This window comes from Tursiops truncatus, chromosome 12, assembly GCF_011762595.2.
Source record: "Tursiops truncatus isolate mTurTru1 chromosome 12, mTurTru1.mat.Y, whole genome shotgun sequence".
In the NCBI taxonomy this organism is placed as follows: Eukaryota; Metazoa; Chordata; class Mammalia; order Artiodactyla; family Delphinidae; genus Tursiops; species Tursiops truncatus.
In genome coordinates this window covers 82,038,145-82,056,695 of record NC_047045.1, presented here as the reverse complement: position 1 = coordinate 82,056,695, position 18,551 = coordinate 82,038,145, and the positions used below count along the sequence as shown (strand labels likewise).

At 41.6% G+C, this 18,551-nt stretch overlaps 1 protein-coding gene across 2 annotated transcripts in view; it reads right to left on the bottom strand.

The window, feature by feature from the left end:
• SLC22A3 (solute carrier family 22 member 3) overlaps positions 1 to 18,551 on the bottom strand; it is an 88,760-nt gene that overhangs the window by 9,215 nt on the left and 60,994 nt on the right. For both annotated transcript variants that reach the window (XM_073789806.1, XM_019951445.3), the window contains exons 6-8: positions 8,151 to 8,248; positions 7,817 to 8,031; positions 461 to 569 (exon numbers count right to left, since the gene is read on the bottom strand). In XM_073789806.1, coding sequence (XP_073645907.1) covers positions 461 to 569; positions 7,817 to 8,031; positions 8,151 to 8,248 — 422 coding nt within the window. The remainder of the gene's footprint in view (positions 1 to 460; positions 570 to 7,816; positions 8,032 to 8,150; positions 8,249 to 18,551) is intronic.

Here is an 18,551-nt window from a genome sequence, read left to right as displayed (position 1 = left end):
CTCTGTGGCGCTTATGTGTCTCCTTGGCACCCCAGATTGGCAGTAAGGTGTGCTCAGGAATATTCCCCCAAGAAAGGAGGCCCATCTGCACTAGCTATGCACATTGTTTCATCTTGTCCTTCAATAACCGGCTGTGGAGTGTGGTCAGAACAGAGGCTGTAGCCTTTACACAGAGCGCTGCTGATGAAGGAAGATGTAACCCATGACCCAAGCACGCTACCCAGATTTTCTGATTTCAGGTCTAGTGCCTTTCCACAAACCCCCAACTGTGTATGAAGATATTGATGATAATAATGCAAAAAGAAGCTACAACTCAAAACTTAGCTTTTCCATGGGCTGAATCCAGCCCAGGCTAATAGGTCGCCAAGCTAAGAAAACTATTTCATAGTTTTTAAGTCAACTTCAAACATGCGGCTGCAGAATTACTTAGGAGAAACCACGATACGGATGTTGGAATTACCGTAATGTTGTTGGGTACAATTCTGAATTTACCAAATAAACAATTTCAAAGGCCATGGTTATGCCTAATCTTCCCAGGGTAGCAACAATGGTCCTCAACCAGGGTATTCCTGCAAAAACAGAAAATTTGGAAGGGTCTGCTTTCAATACAATTTTACAAAACAACAAAGGGCATTTGCTTAGTGTTCTCCCGGCCGTAAATCTGCTAATCTTAAGTGCAAATGATAGATACCTCCTAATATTGTAGCCCAAATTCAACAACAACAGCAACTGGGAGGACAGCTAGTATTTAGTGCACCAGCTGCCTTCCTGAGCAGGGTTGGATTACAGAAATACAAGTCAAGGCGTTTGTTGAGAAGCCACTACCTTGAGAACAACGTTCCAAGCAGTGCTTTCCTAGAGGGCCTGAGCACACTGGCCTTCTGTCTGGAAGGTAGTCTTTGCCTGTGCCCTTGAAAACCATCACAGCAGTCTGACGCCCGTTTGTCCTCTTTCTGTTCATACCCCTTAGTGATGACACACAGAATCACTGTTCCCAACAGACCAAGAACAATCTGGACCTGAAATTGACTTTGGTTTCTAAAGCGCAGCACGGCTTCGAGAACTGAGATCTCCGGGAGGGGACATCCCTGCCGTGCGTCATCACCAGGGCGTATGTCTTTCCTCATTTCCCTCATCCCAGGTCTTTCTACTTTGCCTATGAAATCATCCAGAAGGAGCCAGATTCTTTAATACTGATTTGTTCATTCATTTAAAAATGAACTGTTTTAGGGCTGCTTTGGTTACATGAGGAAACACTCCTTTCCTCCATAGTAACTAGTGGGAAATGCCAAATGCTCTCTACTAAATATTTTCTTTCTTTTGTGCTTTAAGGGAAGAAGGCATAAACCAATTTTTGCTCTAAAAAGTCAGTGCTCTAAATTTCTGAAAAGTTGTGCAGTTGATGCAATCCTTTTTTTTTAAATTGAAGTATAGTTGGTTTACAATGTTGTGTTAGTTTCTTCAGTTATACATATACATACATTCTTTTTCATATTCTTTTCCATTATGGTTTATCACAGGATGTTGAATGTAGTTCCCTGTGCTATACGGTAGGACCTTGTTGTTTATCCATCGTCTGTATAATAGTTTGCATCTGCTAACCCCCAAATCCCACTCCATCCCTCCCCCTCCAACACAAGTCTGTTCTCTATGTCTGTGAGTGTGTTTCTGTCTCGTAGATAAGTTTGTTTGTGTTGTATTTTAGATTATACATATAAGTGATATCATATGGTATTTGTCTTTCTCTGTCTAACTTACTTCACTTAGTAGGATAATCTCTAGGTCCATCCATGTTGCTGAAAATGGCATTACTTCATTCTTTTTATGGCTGAGTAATATTCCGTTGTATGCATACACCACATCTTCTTTATCCATTCATCTGTTGATGGACATGGAGATTGTTTCCACATCTTGACTACTGTGAATAGTGCTGCTATGAACATAGGGGTGCATGTATCTTTTTGAACAAAAGTTTTGTCTGAATATATACCCAGGAGTGGGACTGCAGGATCATACGGCAACAGGAACCTCATACTGTTTTCCATAGTGGCTGCATCAACTTACATTCCCACCAATAGTGTAGGAGGCTTCCCTTTTCTCCACACCTCCTCCAGCATTTGTTATTTGTAGACGTTTTAATGATGGCCTTTCTGACGGGTGTGAGGCGATATCTCGTTTTATGAATAGTTTTGATTTTATGCCATCCTTTCTTAGTAGACTTGGGTGAGGACATATGACCGCGTGAACAGCAGCTTATCTACTCTCCAAAGCAAAGCCAAGGGCGTTCAGCATATGCCTGACTTCCATCTTTGAAAAGGAAACCTTCTCCCTTTATACTCATATTTATTTATGCTTGCTCAGCACTAAATGGTCCTCTTGTCTTTTAGAATTATCACGCTTTCCTGAATACATAATTTTTTAGTAGAAAAGTAGGCATGAGTGAGGAGGACGAGAGAAAGGATGAAGCTCAGTAGATTTATGTGTTTGTTTTTTTTTTGCTGCACCACACAGCATGCAAGATCTTAGTTCCCTAACCAGGGATCGAACCCGTGCCCCTTGCAGTGGAAACAAGGAGCCCTAACCACTGGACCGCCAGGGAATTCCCCTTCTGTGTGTTCTCTTTAGAGAATATTCAACCAATAAAAAAGCTAAAACTCATTAAATAAAACAGTTGCCTAGGAGGGCAAGCAAAGAAAAAGAGGGTTCCAGAATCAGATCGTTGCTGGGAGGCTCCAGTTTGCTATATGTTGATTGCAAACTGGCCGAGGACGTCCTGGTGTCCTTCATGTTTTTCCCAGCTGAGGACACCTGCAGTACTCACATTAACGTCACACCAGGGACTGAACAACAGCAGAGTCGTGCTGATGCACTGGGCCCGCCATCTGCTCTGGCCCAGTTGTAAACAAGTGTTTTATTTAGCCTTTACTTTTTCATTAAGGCCAGGGAGGGGGACTAGGAAATGCATTCCACCCCCTCCTTCAGTGAGCAGGTGGTGCGGTGCCAGATGCTGGGGAACTTAAGTGGCAACTGGCGCTCAGATTCCCTGGGTCCCGGCCTGACCAGGCAACCTCTCGCTGCTCTCAGGCTGCTGAGAAGAACGCTGTTGGCTCCCGTGGAAAGAACTTGATTACCCAGGTTAGGTTCTTAAGCTATAGTTTTTTTTACTGAATCACGACAGCTCTACAAGTGAGTCCCACTGACAACTTCAATGACAATTTAAGTTTATAACTGACTGCGGAAAAACAAACACAAACAAAAACCAAGAAACCAAATTAAAACACACACACACACCCCCTCCCCCCCCCATGAGAAATGTATGTGGTTAGCTCCATGAGTACAGATAAATAGCTAGTGAATTCAGTAAAACGTTAAGAAAATGCTGTCAGGTTTTCTCAAGGCCCTCAACTCTTTCTAAGAAGTAAAGGCCAGTATCTAACTGCACTGGGACAGAGATTTTGTTGAAATGTGTAACAAAAGAGAAGTCCCAAAGGCACTGCACTGCTCATTTTAACTAAAGGGTAAAATGAAAGCAATTCACAGGAGGTGTAAGTTATGTATGACTATTACGTATGCACATAAAAACTTCTGATTATCCCTGGAATATGCTAAGTTCACCCTGGAGCGGCAACAGACATCTTTCCGGTAGCAATGGCAGAAAACAACAAGTGAAGAATGAGGATTGAAACTGAAACTACCTCCCATGAACTCCTGAGAACACAGAGAAAGAAAGTCCCTCTGATGGGGGTTTGGTCAAGATGGTAGGGATTACTGAGAATAATACCTCAATTTTTGAAGAAAGGATGCAGGATTTTAAACAAACACAATTTTACATCTCCTCTGAATGCACCATCTGCTCTGAGTTCTGAAATAAAATGTAGTGAAAATTCCTAGTAAGTAAGATAAACAGACTTACTTTTTACTTAAAGAGAAAAGTCCAAGACAACTTTTTCATTTCAAAAAGGCCCAAACTGCCGAGTGTGCAGCCATCTTGAATAAAGTCAAATTAAAGATGGCAGGTGAGTATGGATTTCGAAAGCTCTTTATTTTTCAGGTTTTAATTAGAGTTAAAAAACTGGGGTCAGAAACAGTGAGTCTTAGATGAGGATACAGCCTGAAAGCCTTTCTTTTCCAGAAGTTCATTCTTCAGACCATGAAAAGTCATGCTTAGTGGATGGAAAGTTGGTTAAACCGTTTTCTCTGAGATAATTTTGGAGCTGATTCCCCTAGAAGGCTACTCAGTATTCTCTTCAGGGGCAGTCATCCTGGTGATGATGTCAAGAAAGGCTGAGAGGAAAAGTCTTTCTAACGTTAATTCAACAGCCCAAGTAACCAAGTCCCGAAGTTCCCTTAAGTGGAAGTAAGGATGTCAACTCAAGCAAGAAACCTCTGCTAATATTTGGTATTCACACACAGCATTAGGGATTTTTTTTTCAGTGTTCTTTTTTTTTTTTTAACATCTTTATTGGGGTATAATTGCTTTACAATGGTGTGTTAGTTTCTGCTTTATAACAAAGTGAATCAGTTATACATATACCTATGTTCCCATATCTCTTCCCTCTTGTGTCTCCCAGCATTAGGGATTTGAACTTATTCTTAGCAGTCAATTATGAGCAGCGTGTGACTATAAAAGTGGCCGAATCTGCAGAATATACAAATAAAAATGTATCCAGAATAAGAGCAATTCATTTTCAATGTTGCTAAGAACAATTCTAAGGCTTAAATTGGGAAATTCTGTCTACAAAATAAAACTGATCGGACCAAACAGAAAAATCTATTCTTTGCCTTATATTTTCTAATATATGAGAGTGTTCTCTATAAAATAGCTTGATTCTCACCCCCTTAGTTACTTCAGTATTGGTTTGGACATATGATCTTCAATGACTTCTGGGATCATGCTGAACGCAACACACATGAAAGTCATCCCAGTCAGTCTAAGGCCGGAGAAGATCTTCTGGGGAAAGTTACATAATGGAAAGATGGGCCACACTTCAGTCATTAATCTTTCTCTCCACTTTCCTAACTTCATATGCAGTGAATACGTAATTAATATTTGATTCCTGTTCCAGATGCAATGAGAACAGATGACGTTGTCTTAGGGAACTACATTTAAAAATTAAACCTAAAACGAAAAAGTGCCAAAGTAAAACAGAAAGAACAGTGAAGTCTCCAATGTTCCTCATCTGTCACCTTCTACTAAATTGTGCATAATTCCCGAGGACAGAAATTATGTCTGTCTTGTTCACTGCACTATCTCTATTCTTAGTTTACTGGCAGAAATTAATAGACACTAAATAGATGCGCATTGGCCAATAGCTTCCCCAGCTCTTATAATGTGTTAACTCAATGTGGTAGGTTGAATAGTGTTCCCCAAAGTTCATGTCTACCCAGAACCTCAGAATGGGACCTCATTTCAAAATAGGGTCTTTGCAGATATAATGGTTAAGTTAAGGCACAGAGATGCAGAGAAGGTCATGTGAAGATGGAGGCGGAGATTGGAATGATGTCAAGGCATGCCGAGGATGGCTGGCAATCACCAGAAGCTAGGAAGAGGCAGGGAAGGATCCTCACCTAGAGCCTTCAGAGAGAGCATGGCCTGGCCCACACCTGGATTTCAGACTCCCAGGCTCCAGGTGTGTGAGAGAATAAACTTCTGTGTTGCGAGCCACCCAGTTTGTGGCACTTTGTTACAGCGGCGCTAGGAAACTAATACGCTCAAGAAAAATGAGATAAATGTAAACAGTCAGTTGTTTATCATCAACCATTCCAGTATGACAGGACTTCACATCTTTTTTCCACCCTTCTTTTCTGAAGATGGGCATTTCTGTAATTTTATTTAAATAGGGTCTATCTGATGTTTTGGGATTTCGTAAATGCTTATTTAATTAATAAACTCATCTGTAAATGTCTGACTGTTTCGACTTCCACAGTATTATCAGTTCTTCCCTGATCCGCAGAGGATCCGCAAAGGAAAAGGCAGCTTCTCTTGTGCTGACACAAAGAACTAACAGGGACTCCAGCTCTGCCAGCCACCTCCCACCCCACACCTCCTGAAATGCTGAAATAATAGATCTGCTCTAAAACACGCGTTCCCTGGGAGTTTGAAAGGCTTCCTCTGTCCAGTGCCCGCTGTTTTCTGAGGCAGAGATAACCGGCTTTCCATTAACAGTGTATTTGGAGTCACTGACAACCTCTGTACCATACACCGGTCATCAAACGCCCCCCTCCCCATTTAACTCTGAAACATCTCTGAAATCACTGTCTCCCATTCAGGCCCGACTGCCACGACCTTGATTCCTGCTCTCAGCCTCTCTCCTCCTCACTGCCATTGTCCAAACTGCAACAGCCACTTGGAGGCCACCTGTCCTCCACCTGAAGCTCACAAGACCACGCCCAAGCTCTTGGCTCGGCCTTGGCTGTGAGGCCATCTCCACTGGTGACAGATGATCCCTCAGCCTCCTTGCCAGGATATTCCTGTGATAACAAAGAACGTTTGGTTCCCGAACCATCAAAGGTGGTGCGTACTTCTGAGAACCGTGCTTTCCTTTGTAAAATCACTCCTAGCCTTCCCCTCTGCAGGGCAATTTCTCTTCCTTCTTCATACGTGCCTAGTTTTCACCTCTGGGAAGCTTCTCCTGACTGTCCCCATGGATTCATCACTTCTTGCACCTTTTTGTTCCTATTTCTAAATCTTGTAAATCATTCTATTAGTTCATTTATCACAGTCTGCTGTGAGAGCATTGAAGTGTCTATATTCCTCACTAGGTTGTCAATATTTTGAAGTCAAGACGTGTTTTCCTTCCCTTTGCAACCTCAGTGTTTCACATGGGATTGGCCACGTGGAAGAAATGTGAAACAGGGTCAATGATATCACAAAATTAAGTTGGATAAAGGTGATCAAAAATAAACGACATTAATTCCACTCCTGGGTCTATATCCAAGAAAAAACCAAAAACACTAATTTGAAAGGATACATGTACCCCTATGTTCACAGCAGTGTTTTTACAATAGCCAAGAAGCAACCTAACTGTCCATCAACAGATAAATGGATAAAGATGTGGTGTATATATATATATATACACACACACACACACACACACACACACACACACACACACACACAATGGAATACTGCTCAGCCATAAAAAAGAATGAAATTTTGCCATTTGCAGCAACATGCATGGACTTGGAGGGCATTATACTAAATGAAATATGATATCACTTATCTGTGGAATCTAAAAAATACAAAAAACTAGTGAACGTAACAAAAAAGAGGCAGACTCACAGATATAGAGAACAAACTAGTGGGTTACCCCTGGGGAGAGGAAGCGGGGAGGGGCAACATAGGGGTAGGGGATTAAGAGGTACAAACTATTAGGTATGAAATAATCTACAAGGATACATTCTACAACACAGGGAATACAGCCAGTGTTTTATAATAACTATAGATGGAGTATAACCTTTAAAAATTATGAATCACTATATTGTACACCTGAAACTTATAGTATTGTACATCCACTATACTTCAATTAAAATTTTTTAAAAAGTAAACTACATCACTCCAAGCTAGATTTCTCACGTCTATTTCATCCACAAATGAACTGAGAAATGGAGAAAACAGAAAAATCTATAGAACCAATCTTTTATACTCAAAGTAGTTAGGCTGGTTAGGCAGAAAACAGAGTGACATCACTAGAGCACGACTGGCACTACGATTTTGATGCTATGGTCCATTTTCTAAAGACAAGTTCTCCATTCTTGATTATTTTAAGATTTTTTTCAAGTTCTTGGCTGCCAAAAAGACTTAGGGGACAATTACCTTCTGGTAAGAACGCGGTGACAAGACATGCCACTCCTGCCACTATATTGCTTGCCGCAAAGGGTAGGCGCCGACCAAAACGCTCAATGGTTAGTAAGATCAAGAGGGCTCCTGGCAGTTCCACAACTCCCGAGATGAAAAAGTCGATATAGAGGTTGCCTCCTATAATTCCCAGGCGCATGACAAGTCCTTGATAAACCACAGCACTTGTGAACCTGGAGCAACATTGAAAGACAAGGGAGAACAAGTAAGAGATAACTTCAACCTGATCTGAAGGACGGGATGCATTGTAAATTTGACACAAGCTTTTGAATCCATCACAAGTCAAACTTACCAAGCAAACATAAGTATAAGTGTGCACTTCCTCATTTGGGGAGTTCTCACCAGATCTAAAAAGGATGGATTACTAACTTCCTCATCTGTAACAGTGATCTATATAAGATAGAAGCAGATTTCAGTAGCAATATACAGCAAGAGACATCTGCATATTATAGATTTGTCATTGACCAGATTCAAAGCTACCAGATGATCTTACTGAACAGACCAGGGTCTTTCGTTACTACATCTTAAAACCTGAGAATAAGAAGTTTGATTCTCTAGCCTTTGTAAGAGGTCAAATTCACAAAGATGTACTTGCTGCATTGAGAATCTATTCTTACGGTAATACCAGCAGTACTATATGCGCTGAGTAAACAAGGATGAAAGGTGTGTTCTAAAGTACAATACACTTGTGCATTTATTAAATTGGAGAAAATAAGCATAAGACTGGTGAGAGCAATTCCAAACAAGTTCCTTTATCCATTAAATCCTCAAACCTTAAGTTGCCAAATAAGCTAGAATAACGGTAAGTTCCCGAACAAGCGTGGCACCAAAGGTATCTTTTTGCTTCTGTCCATTTACTGGAATCCGGCATCTTTTTGATCCAGGAAAATTCAGCTCGGCTCTATTTGGCCATCCAAGAAGTTGGTCTTTTCTTTAATTCGATTAAACCAATATTGTTGTTTGCCTCCTATGTATAAGGCACTGTAAGGGAAACAAAGCTGGACATACCCACTGCTTCTAGTCCTGTGTGCCAAAGGGATCATAACTCAGTCCCCTTGAAGTGACCACTGCTTCACGTTTCCATGCACTTGCATATTCTGTTACTTCTGCTTGAAGTGTCCTTACACCTCCCCAGTCCTGATTTCCCTGCCACTGGGAGGTCTTGGGAAATGATGATCCCCAGTGTGTGCCTCTACTTACCAGACTTCTATCATAGCCCATACGCAACTGCATGCCTTTACGGGTCTACTTATTTTTCTCCCTGCATGAGCTCTGGAGGTCTTGGAGGGCACCAAGCAAAGTGCTTGGTGTTCAGCCAGTGTTTGGGTGATGACTGAATGTGGAGACAGGAAGTCAAATGCCATGGCCACGTCTGTTCCCTCAGACTATAGCCCTCGGTCTTTGTCCTTCTGTTAAGTGAGAACCCTGGCTAGCAAAAACAGGACCCTCACTGTCTGTTTACTCAACTCCAGATCCGGTCCAGAATGACTGAAAATCTAGGCAACTTTTCCCCAAGACTTTGAGTCAAAAGTCCCTCTACCAGCAGTCATAGGAATTTGACTTAAATTCACGCGGATAGTACAATACCTTGTCAATCACCTGTTCTAAACATTACGCTCAACAGGTCAACCAAAGCTGCATATCTGCTGCCTATGCTTGCCCCAAGGAAAGGCACACACACAGAAGAAGACTGCAAAATGGATGTCTTTAGATCACTTTCTTTTCCTAAGTCTTTCCAGTACTGTATTTCTTCTATACCAAGACACACACTCTTCACAGCTGAAAAATCTCAAAATTAGGACGTGTCCTACAACTCGGCTGATAAGAAAGCAATGTGCCCAGTTTCAATAGCATGGTTTTTCTTACTGAGTGTTGCATAAAATGATGATGTGTCTCAAAATTAACAGTATCTAGGGATCAATGAAGCAATATTAGTAGTTACCATAGCAACGCCGGTGGAAAACTGCTAATTGATTCCACCATCCATTCTTTTCATCTCCCTTTTGATAACAGAACCCATGGATATTTTAGTTGGGGGCATGGCAGCCTAGCTAAAGTCATATCTTCTAGCCTCTCTTTCAACCACGGGTGGCCCAGTGACTAAGATCTCAGCAATGAGGTGGGAGCAGAAGCCACGCGTACAAGCTCTGTGCCCCATCCTTTAAAAAGGAAATGGCTTGCTCTTCATTCACCGTCTTCCCTTCCTGAAGGATGGAAGAAGACAATGCTGGTGAAACGGCTTTGATTACACACCCTATTGCAGGCGAAGATGGAGAAACAAGATAAATGGAACCTGGGTCCTAGAGGACCTCATGGAACAGAGCTGCCTTAAGCGCCGGGCTACTCAACGCCGGGTGGGCATGTTAAAGAAAAAGAAACTTTTCTCTTTTTTGTCACTGTATTTTTGCGGTGTTTCAGCAGCAAGTCGACCTGTACTGTCACTAATACAATCCTTATTAAAATGTTCCCTGAGCTAATCCTCGAAATTCTAAGACCCCTACCTTCACCTTTGCTGCTCCAAAAAATAAAGCAGAAATAGCGTAAGTGAAAGAACTTAGTATATCACAATACAGTTGGCTCTTCACACCCACAGGTTTTGCATCTGTGGATTCAACCAACCGTAGGACCTGTGACTGGTTGAAGCTGTGGATGCAGAACATGTGGATACAGAGCATCAACTGAGACCCGTTCTATGGAAGGGCCTTGAGCATCCGAGGATTTTGGTACCTGCAGAGGGTTGTGGAACCAATATTCCACAGATACCAAGGGATGACTGTATATTATTACATGGTAGGTCATCAAAATGTTTTTCACAATTAGTTTCTATATATTGCCCACATTAAAATGGCTAACTTCTATGGAGTGTGCAATATTTCTTAGATTCTGGGCTAAGTACTTGACATGAATTATTTCATTTAATTCTCATCAAGACTCTCTAAAGTTAGTACTTTTATTGATCCTATTTTATAGACAAGAAAAACAAGGCTTAAGACACTAAGGATTCATTAGAAGGAAGGTGGCTAAGCTAGGATTTGAAATCGAGGAAGTTGATGGAGAGCCTCTGTTCTTAATCCTCTCACTGCATTGCTGACTGTATAAAAGCTTTTTATTCCAGAAAATCTCTTTGTGGTTGACGGTGACTTCTGTATAATTTTAAAGAAGGATATTATGCACTTGACCAAGTATTTAATCTTTAGTTAAAACACTGTTTTATGGAAAAGTTGGCCTTGATTAAAATAATTTAGATTTTGAGGACCTTTAAATTCAAGATTAAAACCACTCATCATATGAGAGCCATTTTCCTCCATGAATGTATCACTTATTCTAGTGATTCTCATCTTTTCACTTAGGGTTTTTCCACAACTTAGACCCGGGTCATGTTCATCTCAGACTGTTCTCTTCTCTCCAGCGAGAGCCGACAGCTCTGCTCACGTACACACATGTACATCACTGTTCACTCAGAGCACACAGATAGGGACGATCCTTTCTTTTCAAAAGCAATATTCAAAACAATTTATTATGGACTCTCTTTTATTTCCTCTTCAATCTTCTTATTTTCTGCCTATAGCCATGACTCGTATGTCTTAGATAAGACTGAACAAATTACTTTCATTCTGGTCCATCCAACGTCAACATCCCAGAGTTTAAGGGAACTCAAACTTCACATATTTCAAGATCTCTAGTCAATTCAGATAGATAATTTGACACTTAAACACCTTTGTAGATTTTTCAGCTCTTCATGGTTCTTAACTCTTTCTAAGATGTAGATGTCACTTTTTCCTGAGCAGGTCTCCAGGCTAGTTAAGTTACTACATGACCACAGAATTATGACATGTTAAATTTTGACAAGACCATAGAGCTCTGATGGTCTAACCCAGCAAACTTTTTCTGCAAAGGGCCAGATAGTAAGTACTTTTGGTTGTGTGAGCTATCAGGTCTCTGCTGCAACTACTTAACTGTGCCACTGCTCTGTGAAAGCAGCCATAAGTGGATATATAAATGGATGGCTGTGGCTGGATTCCAATAAAATTTTATTTACAGAACAGGCAGCAAGCCAGGTCTGGCCTGCAGGCGGTAGACTGCCAACCTCTGAACTAGAGGGTTAGTGCTGGACGAACTTATACAGGTACTGTTATTTCCATTACAGGGAAGAAGAAGTTTAGGCACAGGAAAGCTAAGTAGTTAACCCAACAAAGACAGACAAGGAGTAGTTGAACCAGGAAGTTGCTACCTGAGTCTGTATTGCTCACCATTATGCTGTACTGTGTCTGCAGAGTGTAATATTTATTTTATTGTTTAAAAGTATGCTTGTATCATATCATTAATGGTTCTCAGAGATAGTGGGATTAAGGTGGTTTTTACTTTCTTCTTTTGGGCTATAAATATTCTCTTAAAATTAAAATTTGGGGCTTCCCTGGTGGCGCAGTGGTTGAGAATCTGCCTGCTAATACAGGGGAGACGGATTCGAGCCTTGGTCTGGGAGGATCCCACATGCCGCGGAGCAACTAGACCCGTGAGCCACGACTACTGAGCCTGCGCGTCTGGAGCCTGTGCTCCGCAACAAGAGAGGCCACGATAGTGAGAGGCCCGCGCACCACAATGAAGAGTGGCCCCCGCTTGCCACAACTAGAGAAAGCCCTCGCACAGAAACGAAGACCCAACACAGCAAAAATTAATTAAGTAATTAATAAACTCCTACCCCCAACATCTTAAAAAAAAAAGAAAGAAAGGATATCCTAAGTACACTCAGCAAAAGTTAACCGTTGAATCTGGGTAATAGGGGTATAGAAAATATTTCATTATTAAAAAAAATTAAAATTTAAACCTACATTACTTTTGCAGCAAGAAAAGATAACTCACTTTTAAAGCAATGGATTTAAATTAGACATTATGCACCTTTTTTTGTCGTTGACTCAGTATCACTCTCCCTTTCTTTTTCTTAGTAGAACCCCCCCACTACACCATCCCCCCCCACACACACACATACTTCATCAATTCGTGTTGTCAGGGAAGCTGACTCTGTGTCCAATTGTAGGCGGATGTCTGATCATCTGAGGGTAATTCTATCCTTTATGTCAGTGACTGGGCACATGACCCATTCTGAACCAATGAGGGATAGACATGTGACCGAATTTGAACCAATGAGAAAAAGGGCTTCTGGGAAAGTGCTTCATTGCCTTTAAGACAGAGGCATCCGAGGAATCTTCTCTCTCTCCCCTCAGGGAATTAATGAGGAAAGAGTGGGCTCAAATAGATCTTAGCAGCCATCCTACCCCCAGGAGAGAAGCCGAGTGGAGGGTGGAGGAGGGGAGGAAACCATGGCTCAGTGTGGAGACCAAGGTCTAAACAACCCTGGATGCTGTTCTATCTCTAGAATCCCAGATCCAGGAGCCTGGAGCTGTGCTCACTGTCTAAGCCCATGTAGGTTGGTTTTCTGTTACTTGTTGTCAAAAGCAGAATTATCTGGAGAATTCAGTCCAGAACAATGCTTTTGCATAACAACTGAATACATCAGGCAAAATAATTTTGCATTAAAGAATGAAAATAATTGTTTCACTACTCAAATTTACTCCATAAACATATTTAGTATTAGTCTTCATTTCAAACTTTTAACATTTATTAGAATCAAGCAGTCACATGATCTCTGCTTTTCCTAAGCACAAGTTCAATGCCTAGTATATATCCTACACCAACAGAATATGAAGTGTTGATAGCAACTGAAGGTAATCGAGACCATAAAACCAATTTTCCCCATTCAGTAAATGAAAGGATTAATAGTGCTTCCAAGCAAGTATTTTGCCAGTTTAAGAACAAATCCAGCTGGTCTTTGATTTACTAACACGCTCTCTACAGTGACGCAGATATTCTGAAAGATGACCCACTTTCTGGGTGTCCAAAGACCTTGAGAGACTAAAAGCCGTATCTTGGATGGAATTCATCCAGGAAAGTCTTGGCAACTCGTGTGTAGTAACTGTTGCAGCTCTTATTCTTTTACAACAACTTCTAGCTCTATATTTTTAAATTAAATCATGCTTATTTTCTATTGCCAAAGTGTTACCAGATTTTGCATAGCCTGAGCAGATACAAAAGAATAGAAATGCTATGTCAGGTTATTATAGATAGATAGATAGATAGATTCTAAAATTTGCTTTACTGAAATATAATTTATGTCCAGTAGAATTCAGCAATTTTAAGTTACATTTCAATGAATTTTGGCAAATGTGGAGTCATATAACCACCGCTGCCATCGTGATGTGGAATATCTCCATCGCCCCCAAAAGTTTCCTCCTGTCTCTTTGCAGTCAATTCCCTGCCCCCAGCTTTGGCCCCTGGCAAACCCTCATCTCCGTTTTGTCATTACAGTTTGCCTTTCTAGAATTTCACATAAATGGAACCATGCACAATGTTATCTTTCGTATCTAGCTTGGCATTGTATTTTGTCACACATTTATCCGTCTAAGTGGTGTCTGCCTGCTTTCATTAGGAGCAAAGGAAGATGGGAAATGCTCCTGGCAACATCTGTCTGTTTGGAGTCTTGTTACCTAGTAATGACACTCGTTGAAAAAGGGGTTGCTCACAGGTAAACTGTACACGCTGGTGCCCCGACACTCATTTACTGAACTAATGGCTATTTGCTCTATTTGACTCTTAAGTGTCTTTTAATTCTGCCAAGACTTTTGTTTTACATCAACAGTGATGTTAAAAGCATACTTTAGTCATCTTTTTTTGATTAGTTCAGCTCTATTTACAATTCTTTCTGGTGCCTTTCTGAAACACTTTTTGAAGTTGACATTTTAATTTAAATTGCCAAGAAAGAGAAAGACATTGTAAATAACAATGTTATAAATATGGTGTTCAGAGCTCTCCTGACATGGGATTGGTTTCTGGTCAAGAAACAAACTTCTTGTTACCCAAGGGGAAAGGCAGGGAGGGATAAATTAGGAGATTGGGATTAACATATATACACTACTATGTATATAAAATAGATAACCAACAAGGACCTACTGTAGAGCACAGGGAACTATACTCAATATTTTGTAATAACTTATAAGAGCAAAGAATCTGAAAAAACAAAAGGTACATGTGTATGTAAAACTGAATCACTTAGCTGTACACCTGAAACTAACACGACATTGTACAGCAACTACACTTCAATACAAAATAATTTTTTTAAAAAAGAGAGAGACGACCAGCCAGGGTCAAGCTAGAGCTGTTGTATTTTAGTCGGAACATTTTCTTACCCACGCATTATTTAAACTCTCATCAGTAGCATATGAATGGCACATACACCTCACCTCAACTTACATAGCAGAGGGTGAAAGATTTCCACAGTCCTCAGTAACAGCAAACTGCCTGTCAATGCCACCAACGTGAAACTGTCACAACCCCAAACTCTCATCCTCCATGAACTTTTGTTCAAAATGCCCCTCCCCAATTTCTTCCCAGAACCTAATTAAAGCTAACCTTCCCTTTGTCTCCTCAGACTGGGCTATGCATTGCCATAGTTTGCGTGTCCCAAAATGTGATTCCTCTGCTATTCCCGAGTAAACTCATTTTTGCTAAATAACAATGACCGTTAATTTTGTTTAAGGTCAGCAATACATACACCTGGCGCACAGTGAGTGCTCAGAAATGGAGGCGGTTGACACTAATATTATTTTTACAACATTTCAGGGATATTTTACTTCCAGACGATAATTCACTTGGCACTTTCAAGAATCTTTTCAGTTAGTAAACTGTACCTTATACTACAATGCACTAGGTGGGGAGATTCTTTTCAAGGTACTCCTACATGAATCCCCTTGTAAAGACAACTGTCATTGTGCCTTTTTTAAAAAAAGGAATGGATTTCTTTTTTATTAGATTTTCTTAAGTTTACCAGGTATATTTAATGTTCACCTGGCACTGTTGATCTCCCAGGCCTTAGACAGGGTAATTTCTCACAAATGTGAACACAAGTAAATGACGCTTGGAGAACCCTGTTGCTCAAAGTGTGGTCCATGAGTCCACAGTGTGGTCACCAGGGAGCTTGTTAAAGATGCCCTACCTCAGATCAGAATCTGCATATTAACAACTTCCCTGGAGACTCGGGTGAGAAGCCCAGATGGTCCACGAAGTCCTGCCTCACCTGCTGACTCCTAGCATTTATTCTTCTTGGCCAAGACGGAACATGAGTCCCCCGGGTTTAGGTGGAAGAACCCAGCTGATCAGTAGGGTCTGGCGCCGGCAGGGGAGGGAACAGCGTCAGGTGGCTGCATTTCCAGCCTTGCAGTTTCACCTGCTTGATCTCAGTGGGTGGATTTTTCAACAGTTGTCACATTTCACAAGGAAAGGCGAAGCCACTGATGAGAAGGGGAATTCATCTCTTCTTGAACCTAACACTGACTTAGTAAGTGTTGTCACAAATTCCCAACATGCTTTGTTCTCTAGAACCTTTTACCCTCTAAGAAGTCTGTGTGAACAAAATATGACTTGAGGATTCGGCGTTCACTGATTTGGAGGACCAGGAGTTGTGCTCAAAGTTCAACCACCTATATAGGTCGTTTCTAGAAGCATCAGGAGCTGGAGAGCTTGGGTGAGGCCAGGGGGAAGTGCACGGTGACTGCTGTGGTACACCAATCCCCGCCGCCGCCGCTGCCTCACGGACACCCCCATCAGTCAGATGAAGGCCAGAACCAGAAGGTCCAGGAGTAAATGTTTAACTCATAGAACACTGGCCGGCTTCTAGGTGGCAATAATGCTGCCTGGCAAACATAAAAGAGAATCTGCGAAATTACCCACAGTGGCTTGAAAAATCTTAAAAACCTCATTATACTTGAAAACAAGAGTAGATAAAGTATTCACCATACAGAGTTCATATGGTAAAGCAAAGCTCATAATCAAAATGATAATCAGTATTCGACGCTTATTAAAATAGTTAAAACCAAATTCCAGACACTTAGACCAGCGCTGTCCAATAAAACTGTAGGGTCATCTACGTCAGTTTAAATTTTCTAGTAGCAACATTAAAAAGGTAAAAAGAGGCAAAATTAATTTTAAGACTATGTTGCATTTGATCCGATCTATCCCCAGTACAATCATTTCAACATGTAATCAATGTGAAATTACTGATGAGATAGTTGATGTGTTTACATCACACTCAATCTTGGAAATCCACGGTGCAGCTCTCACATCACACCTCCGTGTAGACCACACATTTCAGGGCTCCACTGCCACATGTGGCTGGTGGTCCCTGTATTGGACTTCGGGCTCAGCCAGCTCTTTCGTGAGGATGCTCTGTTGAGGAGATATTTATTCCGAGAGATTGCGTCTGGCCCGAGAGGGAGTCCCCCTCCCATCCCACGACTGGGCTCGCTCCCTGGAACAGCAAAAGTGCATCTTTCTAGAGTTCCCCAGGGATCCAAAGTGCAGCCTTAACATCAGCAAAGGTTGATGGCTTGCAGCTGTGGGTCACATGGTGGAACACTGCTTCATTTCTTAAAAACAAATCTGCGAGGATTTGGGGGAGGAGAGGTGTTAAAGCACATGACAGAGAGAGGGAAAAACAGATGGCATTCTCAGTTCTAAGACTCTAATCCTAAAGACTCAGAACTTGGCAGGGGTCGGACACCAAAATCTGATGTGAGTGGATGGGATTAAACATGTCACTGAACTCCCCAGTGGCACCAATAAATGTCACTGATTGCTGCTGAAACAGAAAAGTTCTAAATATCAAATGATAAAGGATGTCCAAAAAAATAAGGGGATACTATGTACAGTCTGATGACTATAGTTAATTATACCGTACTGCATATCTGAAAGTTGCTACATGACCAAATCTTCAAAGTTCTCATCACAAGAAAAAAATTTATTAAGCATGTATGGTGATGGTCTTAACTAGACTCACTGCGGTGATCACTTTGCAATACACCAAACACCAAATTATTATGTTGTACACCTATAACTAATATTATGTCATTTTATCTCAATAAAAAACTCCAAGAATTATAAATTTAAAAGAAGAATGTCCAGTGTCTTAAACCATAGGAACATGTCTAGATACACAACTTTTTAGTTCTAACTAGGCAAATTGAGTATCTGTAAGTAACTAGTTAGCCAAGGATTTTTCTAGAGAGGAGAAAGCTAGTGTGAAATAAACAAATCATCTGCTGTGTCACAAATAAAAGCCAAACCACATCTCCACCCATCCGCATTCTTATCATTTCTTTTCCTAGCTTTTCCAGGGCTTCAGGTGTTTGCAGGATTCCAGCCAAAGTGCAACTTCGCCCAGTAGGACTCTTGGCAGGTGTCTTTCTGCCTGGGCCTGGAGCAGGAGGCACTACCACCCTGTCTCTGGTTGCCAGCCCTTTCCATGCAGGCCAACGACAGCCAGGCCGACCCAGGGCGACATCAGCTCCATCGCACAAGCGCTCCCAGCCGTGGTGACAGGGCGAGTCCAGGTTGGTATTCTCAGAGCGCCCGCGGGTTGGGTCAGCTCTCCTGCATTCCTGTGGGTCTTCTTCTCCGGGACTGGCTCCCTCTCCTGTTTGCCTTCGTCCAGCTCTTACCAGCCTCTCAGCAAGCCGGCAGTGGTCCTGGCGTCCTCTCTGGTGTTCGCCATCAGCTAGGTTCACAGGCATCTTTTCAGGGTGTTTTCTCTAAATCCCTGTGCTGAGCTGGCCCTGCCTGCTGGCTGTGACTGAGGAGAGGCCTG